Below are 14,605 nucleotides of genomic sequence, written 5' to 3'. Positions count from 1 at the left end.
TCCTGGAACTCACTAATTGATTTAGAAACTTGAGGTCTATGATAAGCCTGAAGTCTCCTGATGGTTTGGGAACCACGAAGATGTGGGAATAAACACCTCTTCCTCTTTGGGCAGCAGGCACTGGGATAAGTACTTGTTTCTTGACAAAATCCTGCACCAGATCCAAAAGCGCCTTTCTCCTGGAAGGATCCGCGGGAGGTGTAGACATCATAAAACGCTCTGGGGGAGTGCTGACAAGCTCCAGACCGTACCCTCTGGAAATGATCCCCAGGGTCCAAAGGTCTGGACAAACAAGAGCCCAAAGGTGGAAAAAAAATTCTCAGCCTGCCCCCTACCGCACAACTCCTGGCGTCAAGGTCTCTTAGCGGCTCCATCTTCATGTTTAGATGTGAAGGGTCTGCCCCTACCACGAAACCGAGCCTGGGGTCGGAATCTTGACCTCTGGAGGACCTGAACGAACAATTTGGACGAAAACGAGGTAAGGGTTTACGTTTAGGCAAGAAGTACTTATCCCCAGTAGCCTTTTCCAATAAAGTTTCCAGCTCTTTCCCAAACAGATCTTTGCCAGAAAAAGGAATCCCGCACAAATGTTGCTTGGAAGCGGAGTCTGCTGACCAGGCTTTGAGCCATAGAGCCCTTCTAGACACAACCGACAATGCAGAGGCCCTAGCAGCCATGCGTACGGATTCCATAGCTGAGTCACATAAAAAAATCAGCAGCGCTCTTCACATCTGAGATGCCACGGAGGATATCCTCTTCTCCTGCACCGCTTAGGATATCATCTTCAATTTGTTGAAGCCATAAGCGCATAGCCCTAGCTACTGAGGCTGCTGCAATGCCCGGCTTAAAGATAGCTGCTGAGGCTTCAAAAGATCTCTTAGCTGCCCCTTCTGCCTTCCTATCCATGGGATCCGAAAAATGAGAGGAATCTTCTAAAGGTATAGCAGATCTTCCGGTGGCTCTGGCCACTGGAGCATCAACTTTGGGAGTTGAACAGAGCTCAGAGAAATCGTCTAGAAAAGGAAAGAGTCTGGACACCCTTTTACAGGTAAGGTAAGGTTACTGACCAGAGGGCCGGAACCCAGGCCGAGGGTCGGGGCCCACAGATCTAGGCTGAGGTAAAGAATCCATAACAGAGGTTTTAATCTGCTGAAAAGTGGACTGAAGCTCAGCCTTCATCCATTCCTTGAATTCTGAAATGGACTCCTCTCTGGCTTTGAGGCAGGATGAGCAAAATTTCCTAGAGGCGTCAGACATTGTAGCCTTGCGGTTTTTACAGGCAAAATGTTTTGTCTTGGATGCAGCCTTCCTAGGAGCTGGTGACTCTTCAGGGAAGTCTGGCTTATCTAGCGACATCCTAATAATAAAGGATAGGAGACGGTTAAACAAAAAGAAAAAACAAACGCAGACAAATTCCCATAGACTCATAACCTACTTGGTTTAAGAGGCAGAAAACACCAGAACAGAAAATCTCAGGAAGCTAGTACTCTTCATCAGAAGAAAACTGCAAACTAAAAGCAGTACAAGCTAATAAAAAACCTTACCAAACCGAGGGAAAAAGGTCCAGAAAACCGCCAAAAAGCCTTCTCGGACCTGAGAGCTGCTTACAGATCTGCCCCCTTCCTGATCTCAGATGCCTCCTGGCAGACTGAGATGAAACCGGAAGCACGCCACCGCAAAGATCAGACGCTTCCTGGCTGAAATCGTCGGCAGACTGAAGCAGAGTCCCGATGTTCTGCTTACAGCTAGCCCGCCCAAGGGCTGCTAAAGGTAAGTAGGCTAGAGTCCTTCAGAGGACCCTGCGTGAAGGAGCCTTTCCCTGCTCCGGTAAACAGGTTCCTACCGAGGACCGGACCGGAGAGGGTTAAAACGGGCAAAAAACCCTTGCCCACTACCCAAAGCGGGACTGCAGCGCTGGACAGGAGAGCTCTCCCACAAGCTCTGAAAACAACAAACGGGGGATGTACCTACCCGGATAGGGCAGGAAAGAACTGTGGGTAAAGGGTTCTGGGGGTTTAAATCTTTCCTACCCTATTCGGATAGGCGGCGCTATCTCCTATGCTACCGGGAGTAACAAGGGAAATATATCCTCACTGTCGTGGACTATGCCACCCGTTACCCCCTAGATTTGCTTAGAGAGCACTGGCAGGGACCAAAGGGCCGACCATAGTAGAGTACGTGTTGGCCTTCTGGTATAGATTGAAGGACCACACGGACATGGTCCGGGAAAACCTTCAAGTGGCGCAAGGTTGGCAGAAACGGTGGTACGAGCGGACCGCCCCGGAGCCGCTCCTTTGAAGTAGGGCAAAAGGTCCTAGCGCTTAAACCATCCCGTCAGGATAAGCTGCAGGCGGTGTGGCAGGGACCGTATCGGGTGGTGAAGCAACTGTGCAACACCACCTACATGGTAGCTAAATGTGCAGACGGAAGGATCCAGCGAACCTTCCGTGTGAACATGTTGAAAGCCTACCAGGAGCGTCCCGAGGAAGTAGCAGTTATTTGTGCCCCGGCGATAGATGACCCTGAGGGATTACGCTGCTAGAATTGCCCAGGTAGCGTCAGGGACGAGGGAACTTGGCGCGATACAGTTAGCGGCGCAGTTAGGGAAATCCCAGAAGGCCCAAGTTCGCCAGCTGTTAGACCAGAGAGTCGGCTTACTCTCTGCCCTCCCGGGATGCACCACCGCGTGGAGACTCCAGGGCAGACCCCGTTACGCCAAGCTGCGTACCGAGTTCCTGAGTCTGTCCGAGAAGGCATGTTAAGGGAGTTTAGGGAGATGCTCGATCTGGGAGTGATTGAGCCGTCCGAGAGCCCCTTGGCTTTTCCGGTAGTCCTAGTGCCTAAGAGAGACTACCGCAGGCTCAATGACCGGACTGTGACTGACACGTACCCCATGTCCCGAGTAGATGATTTGTTACACCGCATCTCTCGTGGTAAGTTCCTATCCACCCTCGACCTATGCAAGGGGTACTGGCAGATTCCTCTTGTGACGGGCCTCGGGTACCCCGGCTGGGTACACCCTTCAATTCTTAGTTGCTTCCTCCCGGAACCACAAGGGTTAACCACTTCCAGCTGTAGCCTATACTAGCAGGGAAGGGAGTAGGAATGCGGCTTGGATTCTTGGGTGAAGGAGCACCGTAGCTCGCCGAAGCGTAGCCGGATCCGGTGCTGTTACTGTCCTGAGAAGGACAGTGAGTGATCCAGCAAGCCCCTGAAGCATTAGACAAGACTAATGTCCAGGGAAGTGACACACTTTATTGGGAAACACACAGGCTTATATACAGGTTAGGTGATAAAAAGGTCATAAATCAGGACACATCTTCCCGCCCTGCCCAGACAGTCCGGCGCCGTGCTTAGGCTACCGAGCCCCGCAATGTCCGTATACATTTGTTCATCGTTCTCGGGGTGATCATGATGGCGCAGCGGCGATCTTAGGGGTGCCGAGGGGGCGGTCGGGGACCAGGAAGATCTGGTCCAAAAAGCGACGTGATCGGTCAACGGGGTCCCGAGCGAAACAACAGTTTCCCCGGGACCGACCGCGAGATAGCCGGCACGCGTTCGGCAGCCGCGCCGGCCGTTTTCCACTCCTCCGGAAGTCCCGGCGACCAGGCATCCAGGGGAGGCTTTCCCCACGAATTGGTCTTGCTCCGTACCCCACCCCGGTAGGTGTGACGAACCATGTCTGGTCTTCACTGTTATTATTATTATTATATTTATGTGTACCCAGTTTGAATGTGGCTGCAGCTCCAGCCTTCAAAGAGACGATCCTATAATCTGGCTGGGGCTCTTAATCAGCCAGCACAGCCCTATCTGCCCAGACGGCACCCGCACTACAGGGGGGATAACACAGGTGGGGGAACCCATTGTATCCCTTAATCCCCTCACCTGATACATCCCCTGTATACTGATGGGATTTGTGAGGGGATGTGGCTGATGGGATTTGTGATGGGATGTGGCTGATAGGATTGGGGGTTGGGTTTGGTGCACAGTGAATGGAGATTGTATATAAGTTCTGTGTGTTTGTAATAAAGAGAGTTCTGTTTTTAACCTCAAAGCATGAAGTTCTGTCTCATGATTGAGGGAAGTGCTGGTCTGTGACTGCTTTCTTCGGACAGCCACAGCGTGTCCGCTTACTGGGAGAGGGAAGGAGCTGACGGGCGGATGTGTCCAGTCTGGGGCACAGGACGATCCGTCACAGTAGGTTAATAGCAAGGTAAATGGTGCGGTAGGTGAGGGCTGATGGCGTCCGGGATACGAGGGGTTAACGTATGGGGGCAGGGAATGTGGGACATGGACAGGGGCAGCACGGGAGGGAGAACAAAGGCACAGAAGACAGACACACAGATAGATATACATAACTATCACAACAATGATATTAAACTGCATTTTTCAACCCAGGTTTGTGACACCTCTGGCGGCGGAGGCAATTCCGAAGTCGGCCTTCTTCACCCCATTCGGACTATACCAATTTAGGATTATGCCTTTTGGGATGAAGAACGCTCCGGCGACGTTCCAGAGGATGGTAGATCGACTCCTCAATGGCCTCCAGGCAGGCCCGGACTGGGACAAAAAATAGGCCCGGGCATTTAAGCCTGAGCAGCCCATATTTATTTATTTATTTATTGTTAAAGCCCACCCGTACCATCTTTGCATTTAATCATTCACACAAATCATTAACACATTCATTAATGCAATCTCATACGCATTCACACTACCCCCTCTCTTCATCTTATCTGCCCCTTCTCACTATGTTCCCCCTTTTTACTATGTAACCCCCTTCCCACTTCTCAATATGTACCGCCTCTATCTATCCCCTCTCCCCCTTTCTCACTATCTAACCCCCCTCTGCCCCTTTTCACTGCACCCCCCTCCCTCACCCTACTTACCTTGTTGCCGGAGCAAGCAGCAACTGCGACCGCGCCTGTGGCAGGGCAGGATTGACTTAGGGGCTGATGGAGCTGCAGCTCCAGGCCCCCACCTTAAAATAGGTCCAGTCAGGACTGGACTGACTGGTCCTATATGGCCGCATTAACGCAGAGCCCCTTAAGCCCGCCGCAACTACCCCCTCCTAACTATCTACCCTCTCCCTCTTTGAAGTTCACTTACCTTTCAGGAGTCCTGTGGTGGGGGTGCAAGGCCTCTGCCTCTGTATGGAACAGTATAGAGTGATGGGAGTTATGATGTACTTTTAGAGCATAATTAGATCATGAAAAAGACATTGGAAATGGTACAGCATAACACCCATCACTCTCACGCACTTACCAATCCACACGTATACCAATCCACACGTATACCAATCCACACGTATACCAATCCACACGTATATACCAATCCACACGTATACCAATCCACACACATACCAATCCACACACATACACCAATCCACACATATATACCAATCCACACACATACCAATCCACACATATACACCAATCCACACACATACACCAATCCACACACATACACCAATCCACACACATACACCAATCCACACACATACACCAATCCACACACATACACCAATCCACACATATACACCAATCCTCACATATATACCAATCCACACATATACTAATCCACACATATACACCAATCCACACATATACACCAATCCACACATATACACCAATCCACACATATACACCAATCCACACATATACACCAATCCTCACATATACACCAATCCACACATATACACCAATCCACACATATACACCAATCCACACATATACACCAATCCACACATATACTAATCCACACATATACCAATCCACACGTATACCAATCCACACATACACCAATCCACACATACACCAATCCACACATATATACCAATCCACACATATATACCAATCCACACATATACACCAATCCACACATATACACCAATCCACACATACACCAATCCACACATATACACCAATCCACACATGGGCGTAGGAACCCCTAAAAATCTGGGGGGGATAGCATTTTTACTGGTAGGGTATACCTGACCATTTCACCAACAGGGATTTTTATGACATTGCATTATAAATACATAGACATTAATATGTAGTTGGTCCCTCTTTGCAGCTATATCAGCTTCCACTCTTCTGGGAACGATTTCCACAAGATTTTGGAGAGTTTCTGTGGGGAATTTTTGCAACCATGCCTTTATGGACCTTGTTTTGTACACTGGGGCGCAGTCATGATAGAATAGAAAAGGACCGTCCCCAAAACTGTTCCCACAAAGTTAGAAGCATAGTGTTGTCCAAAATGTCTTGGTTTATCACCTTCAGCTCATAAAACGTTCTACTGGATGAATGGGAGAAAATTCCCACAGAAACTCACAAAAAAAGACAAATCTTACAACCACAGATGGACCCCACTGGACACGGCCACAGAGACTACTATGATGTATTGAAGGAACCATCTAAGACTCCTAACACGTCATACACACAAGAACATATCCACACACTTAAACACTTGAATAACATGCACACGCATGCACACACTTACGTACACACACACAATGGGTTAAACATGTGTTACAGGGAATCATAATCTTCCCTTTAAGTACGACATGCCTGCTCATACACACATATGCACTGCTCTTACGCGTGCCTGCCCACAAAAACACACGTATACGCTGCAATTGCCTGCAGATACACACTTGCCAGTACTCACACATATGCACTACCCTTATACACGCCTGCCCAAACATACATAAACTGCTCACACACACACACACACACACACGCCTCCCCATAAATATACACTGCCCTTGCGCATACTTACACAGACGTATACACTATAAGACAAATACACTCCTTATATACACACATATACACTGCCCATACAGACGTACACGTATACACTGCCCATACAGACGTACACATATACACTGCCTATACACACACATATACACTGCCCATACAGACGTACACATACATGCACATATACACAGCTGCTCCATACACAAACACATATGCCTGCCCAAGTACCCATACACATGCCTCACCATATGTATATGCACACACAAATCTACCATCAGACCCCCCACCTTCGTTCTCCACATCAGACCCCCCCAAACCTTTGTTCTCCACATCAGAACCCCCCTCCACAACCTTTGTTCTCCACATCAGACCCCCCTCCACATCAACCCCCACCTTCGTTTTCCACATCATACCCACCCACCTACCTTCGTTTTCCACATCTCTTACCTTTCTCTTCCTCCTTTCTGAATTCTCTTCCAACTTTCCATTTTGCCGGCCGCTCACAGTCTGTGCAGTGCGGCTGCGCACAGCTGTTTATGCTGAGCGCCGGGGCTGGATATAAACGTCATATCCCGTCGCCCGACGCTCAGTTACAGACAGCACGCTGGTGAGTGTGACCTTAATGAAGCTGCAGCCTGCAGGACTGGTTGGGGAGATCACGGATTTCCCTAACCAGTCCTGCAGGCTGCAGCTGCCGATCGGTTGAACTCGGCTTAAAATCGCTCAGGGGGACCGGAGGTCTGTTAAAGACCTCCGATACCGCTCCCTTGCGAGCCTGCTCCTCCAGCGGTGGACATTACTGTCCGTCTCTGGAGGAGTGCCGGGTGCCGCAAGTTGGCACCCCCTGATGAGCGGCACCCGGTGCGGACCGCCCCCCCTGGAGTGTGGCGCCCTGCTCTAAGAGGCCGGGAAGCCCCCACCAGGGCCGGCCTTAGGGGTCTGCGGCCGCACAGGGTTTAAATTAAAACATCGGGGTTTTTTTTTCAACTTTATTTAACATCCTCCATGTTAAATAAAGTTAAAAAAAACTTTATTTAACATGGAGGATGTTAAATAAAGTTAATAAAAAAACCCCGATGTTTTAATTTAAACCCTGTGCGGCCGCAGACCCGTAAGGCCGGCCTTGGTGGGGACTTCCTGGCCCCTTAGAGTGGCGGACCCGGTCGCACTTGCGGCGGGCTTAAGGGGCAGGTGCCCCTTATGCACCGCGTTAATGCGGCCGTAGGTAGGGTAGGGGCCTGGAGCTGCAGCTCCATCAGCCCCTAAGTCAATGCGGCCCTGCCGTGGCCCGGCCCACCGGGCATTTGCCCGGTGTGCCCGATGGCCAGTCCGGGCCTGCCTCCAGGACTATGCTTGCGCGTTGTCTCGGCAATTGGAGTTCGCCACCTAACCAAAGAAACAGCCCTAAGCCGACCCCGTTGGGGTCTAGCCGGGTCTGTCACTGGAAACAAAGGGGGGAGTAATGTGATGGTTCCTAGAGTCACCCTACCCCTCAGATAATGTTATCCAGTGACATGAAACTCTTTAATGTGTTATTAATAAAAATGTATATTATTGCCTTATTTTGTAAAAGTTTGCACACGGCACACTAAGGTCTGAGAGATAATCTAATAAAGATAATGTGTGCTCTTTATCTCCCAGACTTAGTGGTGCCGGTGTCCTGTTGTATTGCTCCTCCCCCCCTCGTGGTGTCCCTACCTATAAAAGGCGACACCTGTCCCATAATAAACAGTTATTCCTTTTCTTGTACCTAAAGACTAGTCTTGCCTGGTTATTTGGGTACCGGATAGCGATATCCCTTTACTTTGCTTGGGGATATTGCCTACAGATTGCGGGGAATTATTGTCCTGAAGGGAGAAGTCGCTCTTGGCGGAGAGGGACAACCTGAGGTCCCTGGTCGGTCCGTCACACCGACACTAGCGGAGCAGGGCTCACGAGCTGGTCCGGTGACCCTAGCTTCACGGCACCGCAGCCCGCCTAGGCGTAGCTGAGTACAGTGCCGTAAATGTCCTGAAAAGGACAATTAGTGATCCAGCGGGTCCCTGAAGCATTAGACGAAACTAACGTTCCAGGGAAGTAACAGACTTTATTGGGGAAACACACAGGCTTATATACAGGTTAGGTGATAAAAAGGTCATAAATCAGGCACACATCTTCCCTCCCTGCCCAGACGGTCCGACGCCACGCTTAGGCAACCGAGCCCCGCAATATCCGTAGGGACCCCAGGCGGCAGCAAATCGAAGTTTCCCCGGGACAGCCGGCGTTTGTACGATAGCCGCACCGCCTGATCGCCACCTCTCTAGCGGCTCCAGTGACAAGGGATCCCCAGTCTCTGCGAGGGTGTCTGGGCTACGAGAGCCGAAGTCCATGGGTAGAGCAGGTGATACATGGATGAGGTAGGACGGGAAGGGGAGCCAAGCGGCAGTAGGTTGAAGCTTCCCCCGAGATGGACCGCGAGAGCCGGCATGGGTCCGATAGCCGCGCCGGGGCAGTTATGGTTAATGGGGGTCTTTAGGGTTAATTTAGGGGCAGTAATGGTTAATGGGGTGTTTAGGGTTAATTTAATGCTGAGGACTGAGGGTTAATTTAACAAAGTTAACTAAAGGTGCAGTTAGAGGTAAAGCAATCTAAAAGCAATCTTAAGGTGGGTAATCTAAGAGGAATCTAAATCCTGGGGGCAGTGAAGATTATTAATGTATTTATTTATAAAAGTGTGGTGTCAGTGATATTCTCTGAATGGTTCGAATCTCTGAACGATTCTCTGCCTTCAGTGACATCGCTAGAGTAGGCAGGCAGGAGGGTTCATTGACGCTAATGAAAGGGGCGGGGCCAATCGTTAGTTTGACTGCAGGGAGGGACTGGGGAAACAGTAACTCCTATGAGTCACACTGAGTGATCCGAAGATTCGGATCATGAATCGGATCATTTCAATGACCGACTCGAAATGATCCGATTCACTTTACCGATCCGAACTTCGCATCACTACTTTGGGGTATATGAAGGGTTAATCCCTTCTTAGCAATTAAGCTTTCAGAGGCAAGGGAGATGTCTACAGTGGAGCTACTCACGGCTCTCTCTCAGAATGATTATCAAATTCATTAATGCGCTCCCCAGACCATTGCCAGCTACACGATCATCACACAGCTGAGGGATTCCCGGCTTCTGCCACATTAATTTGCGGTAAACCACAATTTCTTATGCAATGCTGCCACCGTGTGGTAACACTTAACCACCCACCTTTCTTGAGAGCCATATTTATCCATTTAAGTGCTGGCAGCTTTGCCTCGAATTTTAGCCCTGAAACGGGGTATGGTGTATAATGTAGTTTGTATGAATGGTGTTTAGCCACCGCGAAGCTCAGCAACTAAACATCGGGCTGAAAAACTGTAGCGGAAAGCAGTTGCCTTTAGGGAAGCTTGCAGCAAATTTATAGCAGGACAGATATAGCTTGTTCCAGAGATTATGGGTGGCTCTGAAAAGAGCCTTTGGTGGTGTTGGCCAATTGCCCTGCGGTTACCGATTACCGCACTCACTTGCTCTTGGCAGGCTTGTGGCTCTCGGTCTTCTTGGGCAAGAGCACCGCCTGGATGTTGGGTAGAACACCTCCCTGAGCAATGGTGACCCCTCCGAGCAGCTTATTGAGCTCCTCGTCGTTACGAACGGCAAGTTGCAGGTGGCGAGGAATGATACGGGTCTTTTTGTTGTCGCGTGCAGCGTTACCAGCCAACTCCAATATCTCAGCAGTCAGATACTCCAACACCGCTGCCAGATACACGGGTGCGCCGGCTCCTACTCTCTCGGCATAATTACCCTTGCGAAGAAGCCTATGCACACGGCCGACAGGGAACTGCAGACCAGCTCGGGAAGAACGTGTCTTCGCCTTGGCACGAACTTTTCCACCTTGTTTGCCTCTGCCAGACATGATATCTCTCGACAAACCACCAACCTAATAACCGACTAAGAAGCACGTTAAAATGAAACGCCGCACACTTACCCAGCTATTTGTAGCTTCCCCCCGTGACGCTCTTCGTCACTGATTGGTTCCTTTTCAAAACATCCAATCGGGTGGACATAGTCTGAGACACCAATCGGTGTAGGCACTGCGGTTCATGGGCGGCCGCATCTGCACACGTGACAACCTCATCGAATCGGACGCGAGACAGCAGAACGGCCTTATTTGCATGCGGTGCCTATAAAGGGAAGGGCCCAGCGCAGTTACGCTTCAGTGTTCATCATTTTCTCCTGCCTTGCGTGTTGAAAGGAAAACAAACGCGATGCCTGATCCAGCGAAGTCTGCGCCTGCTCCGAAGAAAGGCTCTAAGAAAGCTGTTACGAAGACCCAGAAAAAAGACGGGAAGAAGCGCAGGAAGAGCAGAAAGGAAAGCTACGCGATTTATGTCTACAAGGTACTAAAGCAGGTGCATCCTGACACTGGCATTTCTTCCAAGGCCATGGGCATCATGAACTCGTTTGTCAACGATATCTTTGAGCGCATTGCTGGGGAAGCTTCACGCCTAGCCCATTACAACAAGCGCTCCACCATCACTTCTCGGGAGATTCAGACTGCTGTACGCCTCCTTCTTCCTGGAGAGCTGGCCAAGCACGCTGTGTCAGAGGGCACCAAGGCTGTTACCAAGTACACCAGTGCCAAGTAAAGTTCTCTTTGTTCTCTCTCTTTAAACAAAGGCTCTTTTGAGAGCCACCCACACGGTCTGTCTCAGAGCTATGTGAATGATCTAGCCCTTTTGTCGGACTGTTAGCTCTCCAGGTTAGCTGGGGTATCGTGCCCATCGACCACACTGCCTGGGAAGAGAAGCCCAAGGTGAAGGGGCTCCTGTGATGGCAACGACCTGTACCCCGACTGGGTATTCCAGCTAATCGCTGATTTCTCCTGCTGGGACCCAAGAGATTAACCCCTTCACCGCCAGACAGAACTAGCCTTGCAGAGAGAAGGGGCTGCTTTACCACTGCGGCTAGCCGAAGCTGTGCTACACAGTGGGGCTATTGTCCTGAAAAGGACAATGCGTGATCCTAGCAGAGGACACAGCTCTTCAGAAACCTCGGTGGCGCTGTAGTATACGGAAGTATAGCAATACAGCGCTCTACCACCCTGAAAAGGACAGCGCCGAGTCTTACCCCACTAAGACATGACTCGGTAGTGTCGTGGGTAGGACATGTGGCACACGGACAGGATAAGACATGAGGGGACGAAAAAGGCATAATAAAAATCACACACATACTGGGACATACAGAGTAAGAGAACTACACCACAGACGGAACCTAATAACCCTGGGCCGGCCCCCCTTCAAGCCAGCCGTGGGCCAGCCTTTCTAGTTCTATACACTCGCACTCATGTTAAAGAAATAGTATATACATCATTAATACACAGTGGTGCATGCACACAAACACATTCTCACGCTTAACCCTTTCCTCACTAACGTATGCTCACGCGCTAATACACACAAACACACTCTCGCACATAAAACGTCCTGATAAGACAAAACCTAATCTTAATAATTACTTTTATTATTTTGAATAATAAATAATATAATACGTTAATAATAAATAACCCCTAAGTAAACTCTTGTCAGCTACGAGTCCTAAGACAATCATCAGACCGGCAGGCAGCCAGGCACTAGCAGTAGAAATACAATTTATTTTAAATTATTTAATTGATTATTATTAGTTAAAAATATCCATCATTTTTAATGTTATTCTTTAATGTATAAATATTAGGCTATTCTTAAATAATAATTAATGATTGGGTTATATAAATTTATAGATTAAGTTTAAGGGTAAATTAATTTTTAATAGGTGATACCGTATTAAAGAATTTATTTTATTATCTGTATTCATTATTTTCTTTATTTATTATTTCACACCTCTTGGGTGCTGTTCCCTGGCATTTTTTCTTTTCTTTCTTTTTTTTTTTTGGGGGGGGGGGCTGCACGGTGTAGGACATCCAACTGCTTTGGAGTTAGGATCTTACCGCAAACGGTAAATATATTTTCCTTTCAAACCCCCCTTCAGGGGGAATGTAAATCCAGCGATGCCCCGGCGATCGGCAGCATGGGGAGGTTTCAGAAACGGCGTCCAATCATAGGCTCGCAGGCTACTGCTCATGAACCAATGAATGTGCGGCAGCTCGTCTATAAAAGCCAAACTTCTGGCGGTTTAACCCCGTGTTTATGTGCGATTACAACTGTTGTGTGGTGTGATCCAGGCATTGAGATGGCCGAGACAGCTCCTTCCCCTGCGCCTCTGCCGGCAGAAACCTCTTCCAAGAAGAAACAGCCCAAAAAGCCGGCAGCTGCAAAAAGCCGTCCTGTGAAGTCCGGTCCCAGTGTCTCCGAGCTGATTGTGAAAGCGGTCTCTGCGTCCAAGGAGCGCAGCGGAGTGTCTCTCGCAGCTCTTAAAAAAGCACTCGCTGCTGGCGGCTACGACGTAGAAAAGAATAACAGCCGCCTGAAGCTCGCTCTCAAGGGTCTGGTGTCTAAAGAGACCCTGATCCAGCTGAAAGGAAGCGGTGCCTCTGGCTCTTTCAAGCTGAACAAGAAGCAGCTGGAGAGCAGAGAGAAGACATCAAAGAAGGAAACTCCCGTAAAGCCTAAACAAGTAGCCCCTAAGAAGGTTGTGAAGTCGCCCAAGAAAGCCCCTGCAGGAGTGAAGAAAAGCCCGAAAAAGATCAAGAAACCGTCGGCCGCTGCCAAGAGTCCCAAGAAGCCTAAGGTTGTTAAAGCGAAGAAAGCTGGCAAGAGCCCAGCTAAGAAGGCCACAAAGCCCAAGGCAGCCAAAAGCCCCGCTAAGCCCAAGGCAGTCAAAAGCCCCGCAAAGCCCAAGGCAGCCAAAAGCCCCGCAAAGCCCAAGGCAGCCAAAAGCCCCGCTAAGCCCAAGGCTAAAAAGGCAGCCCCCAAAAAGTGAGAAGGGGTTTTGCAGCGCCTCTGGTGTGTGCCTTCCCACTTAATCCTTCACACAAAAGGTTCTTTTCAGAACCATCATATCCTCCGAAAAAAGAAAAAGCGGTTAATCACCGGCCGCGGCTATGTGGGCCACCCGCTGAAAGCCTAGCCCCATACTTGTGTGTTGTGCATGGATTCACATATTCGGCCAGCGCTCTCGCTCAGAGCCCTGTCCGTAACATAATAGAGATAAGGGGCGGGCTTAAAGATTGTGCTTTGCCGTTACTCGTTATGCCCAGCCGGGGACTCGGCCGCTTAACGGCTCGCTCGGTAGTGGGATAACCGTGTGAGATGTTTCAAGCTTGGCCGCGAAGAACAGGGTTAATTTCATGCATGCGAAGGGAAACACAAAACACAAGCTCGTTTGAGTGACAATGTGGTGGCTCTTAAAAGAGCCTTTATGAGAGGTGAGGGGGAAAATCGCGTTCGCCAACACCACGTTTACTTAAGCACGTTCACCTCTGATCCTACGAGCCAGCTGAATGTCTTTTGGCATGATAGTAACCCGCTTAGCGTGAATAGCGCACAAATTGGTGTCTTCGAAAAGCCCCACGAGGTAAGCCTCGCTGGCTTCCTGGAGAGCCATAACAGCAGAACTCTGGAAACGTAGATCGGTCTTGAAATCTTGAGCAATCTCACGGACCAGCCGTTGGAAAGGCAGCTTTCTGATAAGCAACTCCGTAGACTTCTGGTAACGGCGGATTTCCCTAAGAGCTACGGTGCCCGGGCGGTAGCGATGTGGCTTCTTCACGCCGCCGGTAGCTGGAGCGCTTTTCCTCGCAGCTTTGGTCGCCAGCTGCTTCCGAGGAGCTTTTCCTCCGGTGGACTTACGGGCTGTCTGCTTGGTGCGAGCCATGCTGGTGCGTGCCGATCTGATCCAACAACGAATTC

At 49.8% G+C, this 14,605-nt stretch overlaps 4 protein-coding genes across 4 annotated transcripts; 2 read left to right on the top strand and 2 right to left on the bottom strand.

Moving 5' to 3' along the window:
• Window positions 1–10,284: 10,284 nt before the first annotated feature.
• On the bottom strand, window positions 10,285–10,828 carry LOC128468211 (histone H2A type 2-B-like). Its single transcript, XM_053449903.1, has 2 exons — window positions 10,790–10,828; window positions 10,285–10,701 (listed from the first exon to the last, which is right to left on the bottom strand). The coding sequence occupies exons 1-2, from the start codon at window positions 10,826–10,828 to the stop codon at window positions 10,285–10,287; spliced, it is 456 nt and encodes a 151-aa protein (XP_053305878.1).
• Window positions 10,827–11,433, top strand: LOC128468995 (histone H2B 1.1). Its single transcript, XM_053450798.1, has one exon. The coding sequence runs from the start codon at window positions 11,030–11,032 to the stop codon at window positions 11,408–11,410; it is 381 nt and encodes a 126-aa protein (XP_053306773.1). The 5' UTR covers window positions 10,827–11,029; the 3' UTR covers window positions 11,411–11,433.
• Window positions 11,434–12,931: 1,498 nt separating this feature from the next.
• LOC128468844 (histone H1B-like) lies at window positions 12,932–13,755 on the top strand. The gene has a single exon (XM_053450667.1). It carries the CDS (start codon window positions 12,987–12,989, stop codon window positions 13,674–13,676), a length of 690 nt encoding a protein of 229 aa, XP_053306642.1. The 5' UTR covers window positions 12,932–12,986; the 3' UTR covers window positions 13,677–13,755.
• Window positions 13,756–14,145: 390 nt separating this feature from the next.
• On the bottom strand, window positions 14,146–14,601 carry LOC128468909 (histone H3). The gene has a single exon (XM_053450724.1). It carries the CDS (start codon window positions 14,568–14,570, stop codon window positions 14,160–14,162), a length of 411 nt encoding a protein of 136 aa, XP_053306699.1. The 5' UTR covers window positions 14,571–14,601; the 3' UTR covers window positions 14,146–14,159.
• Between the last annotated feature and the right edge of the window lie 4 nt (window positions 14,602–14,605).

Source organism: Spea bombifrons, chromosome 11 (genome assembly GCF_027358695.1).
Source record: "Spea bombifrons isolate aSpeBom1 chromosome 11, aSpeBom1.2.pri, whole genome shotgun sequence".
Lineage (NCBI taxonomy): Eukaryota > Metazoa > Chordata > Amphibia > Anura > Pelobatidae > Spea > Spea bombifrons.
Note: the sequence above shows the minus strand (reverse complement) of the source record. Positions and strands in the feature narration are given on the sequence as shown.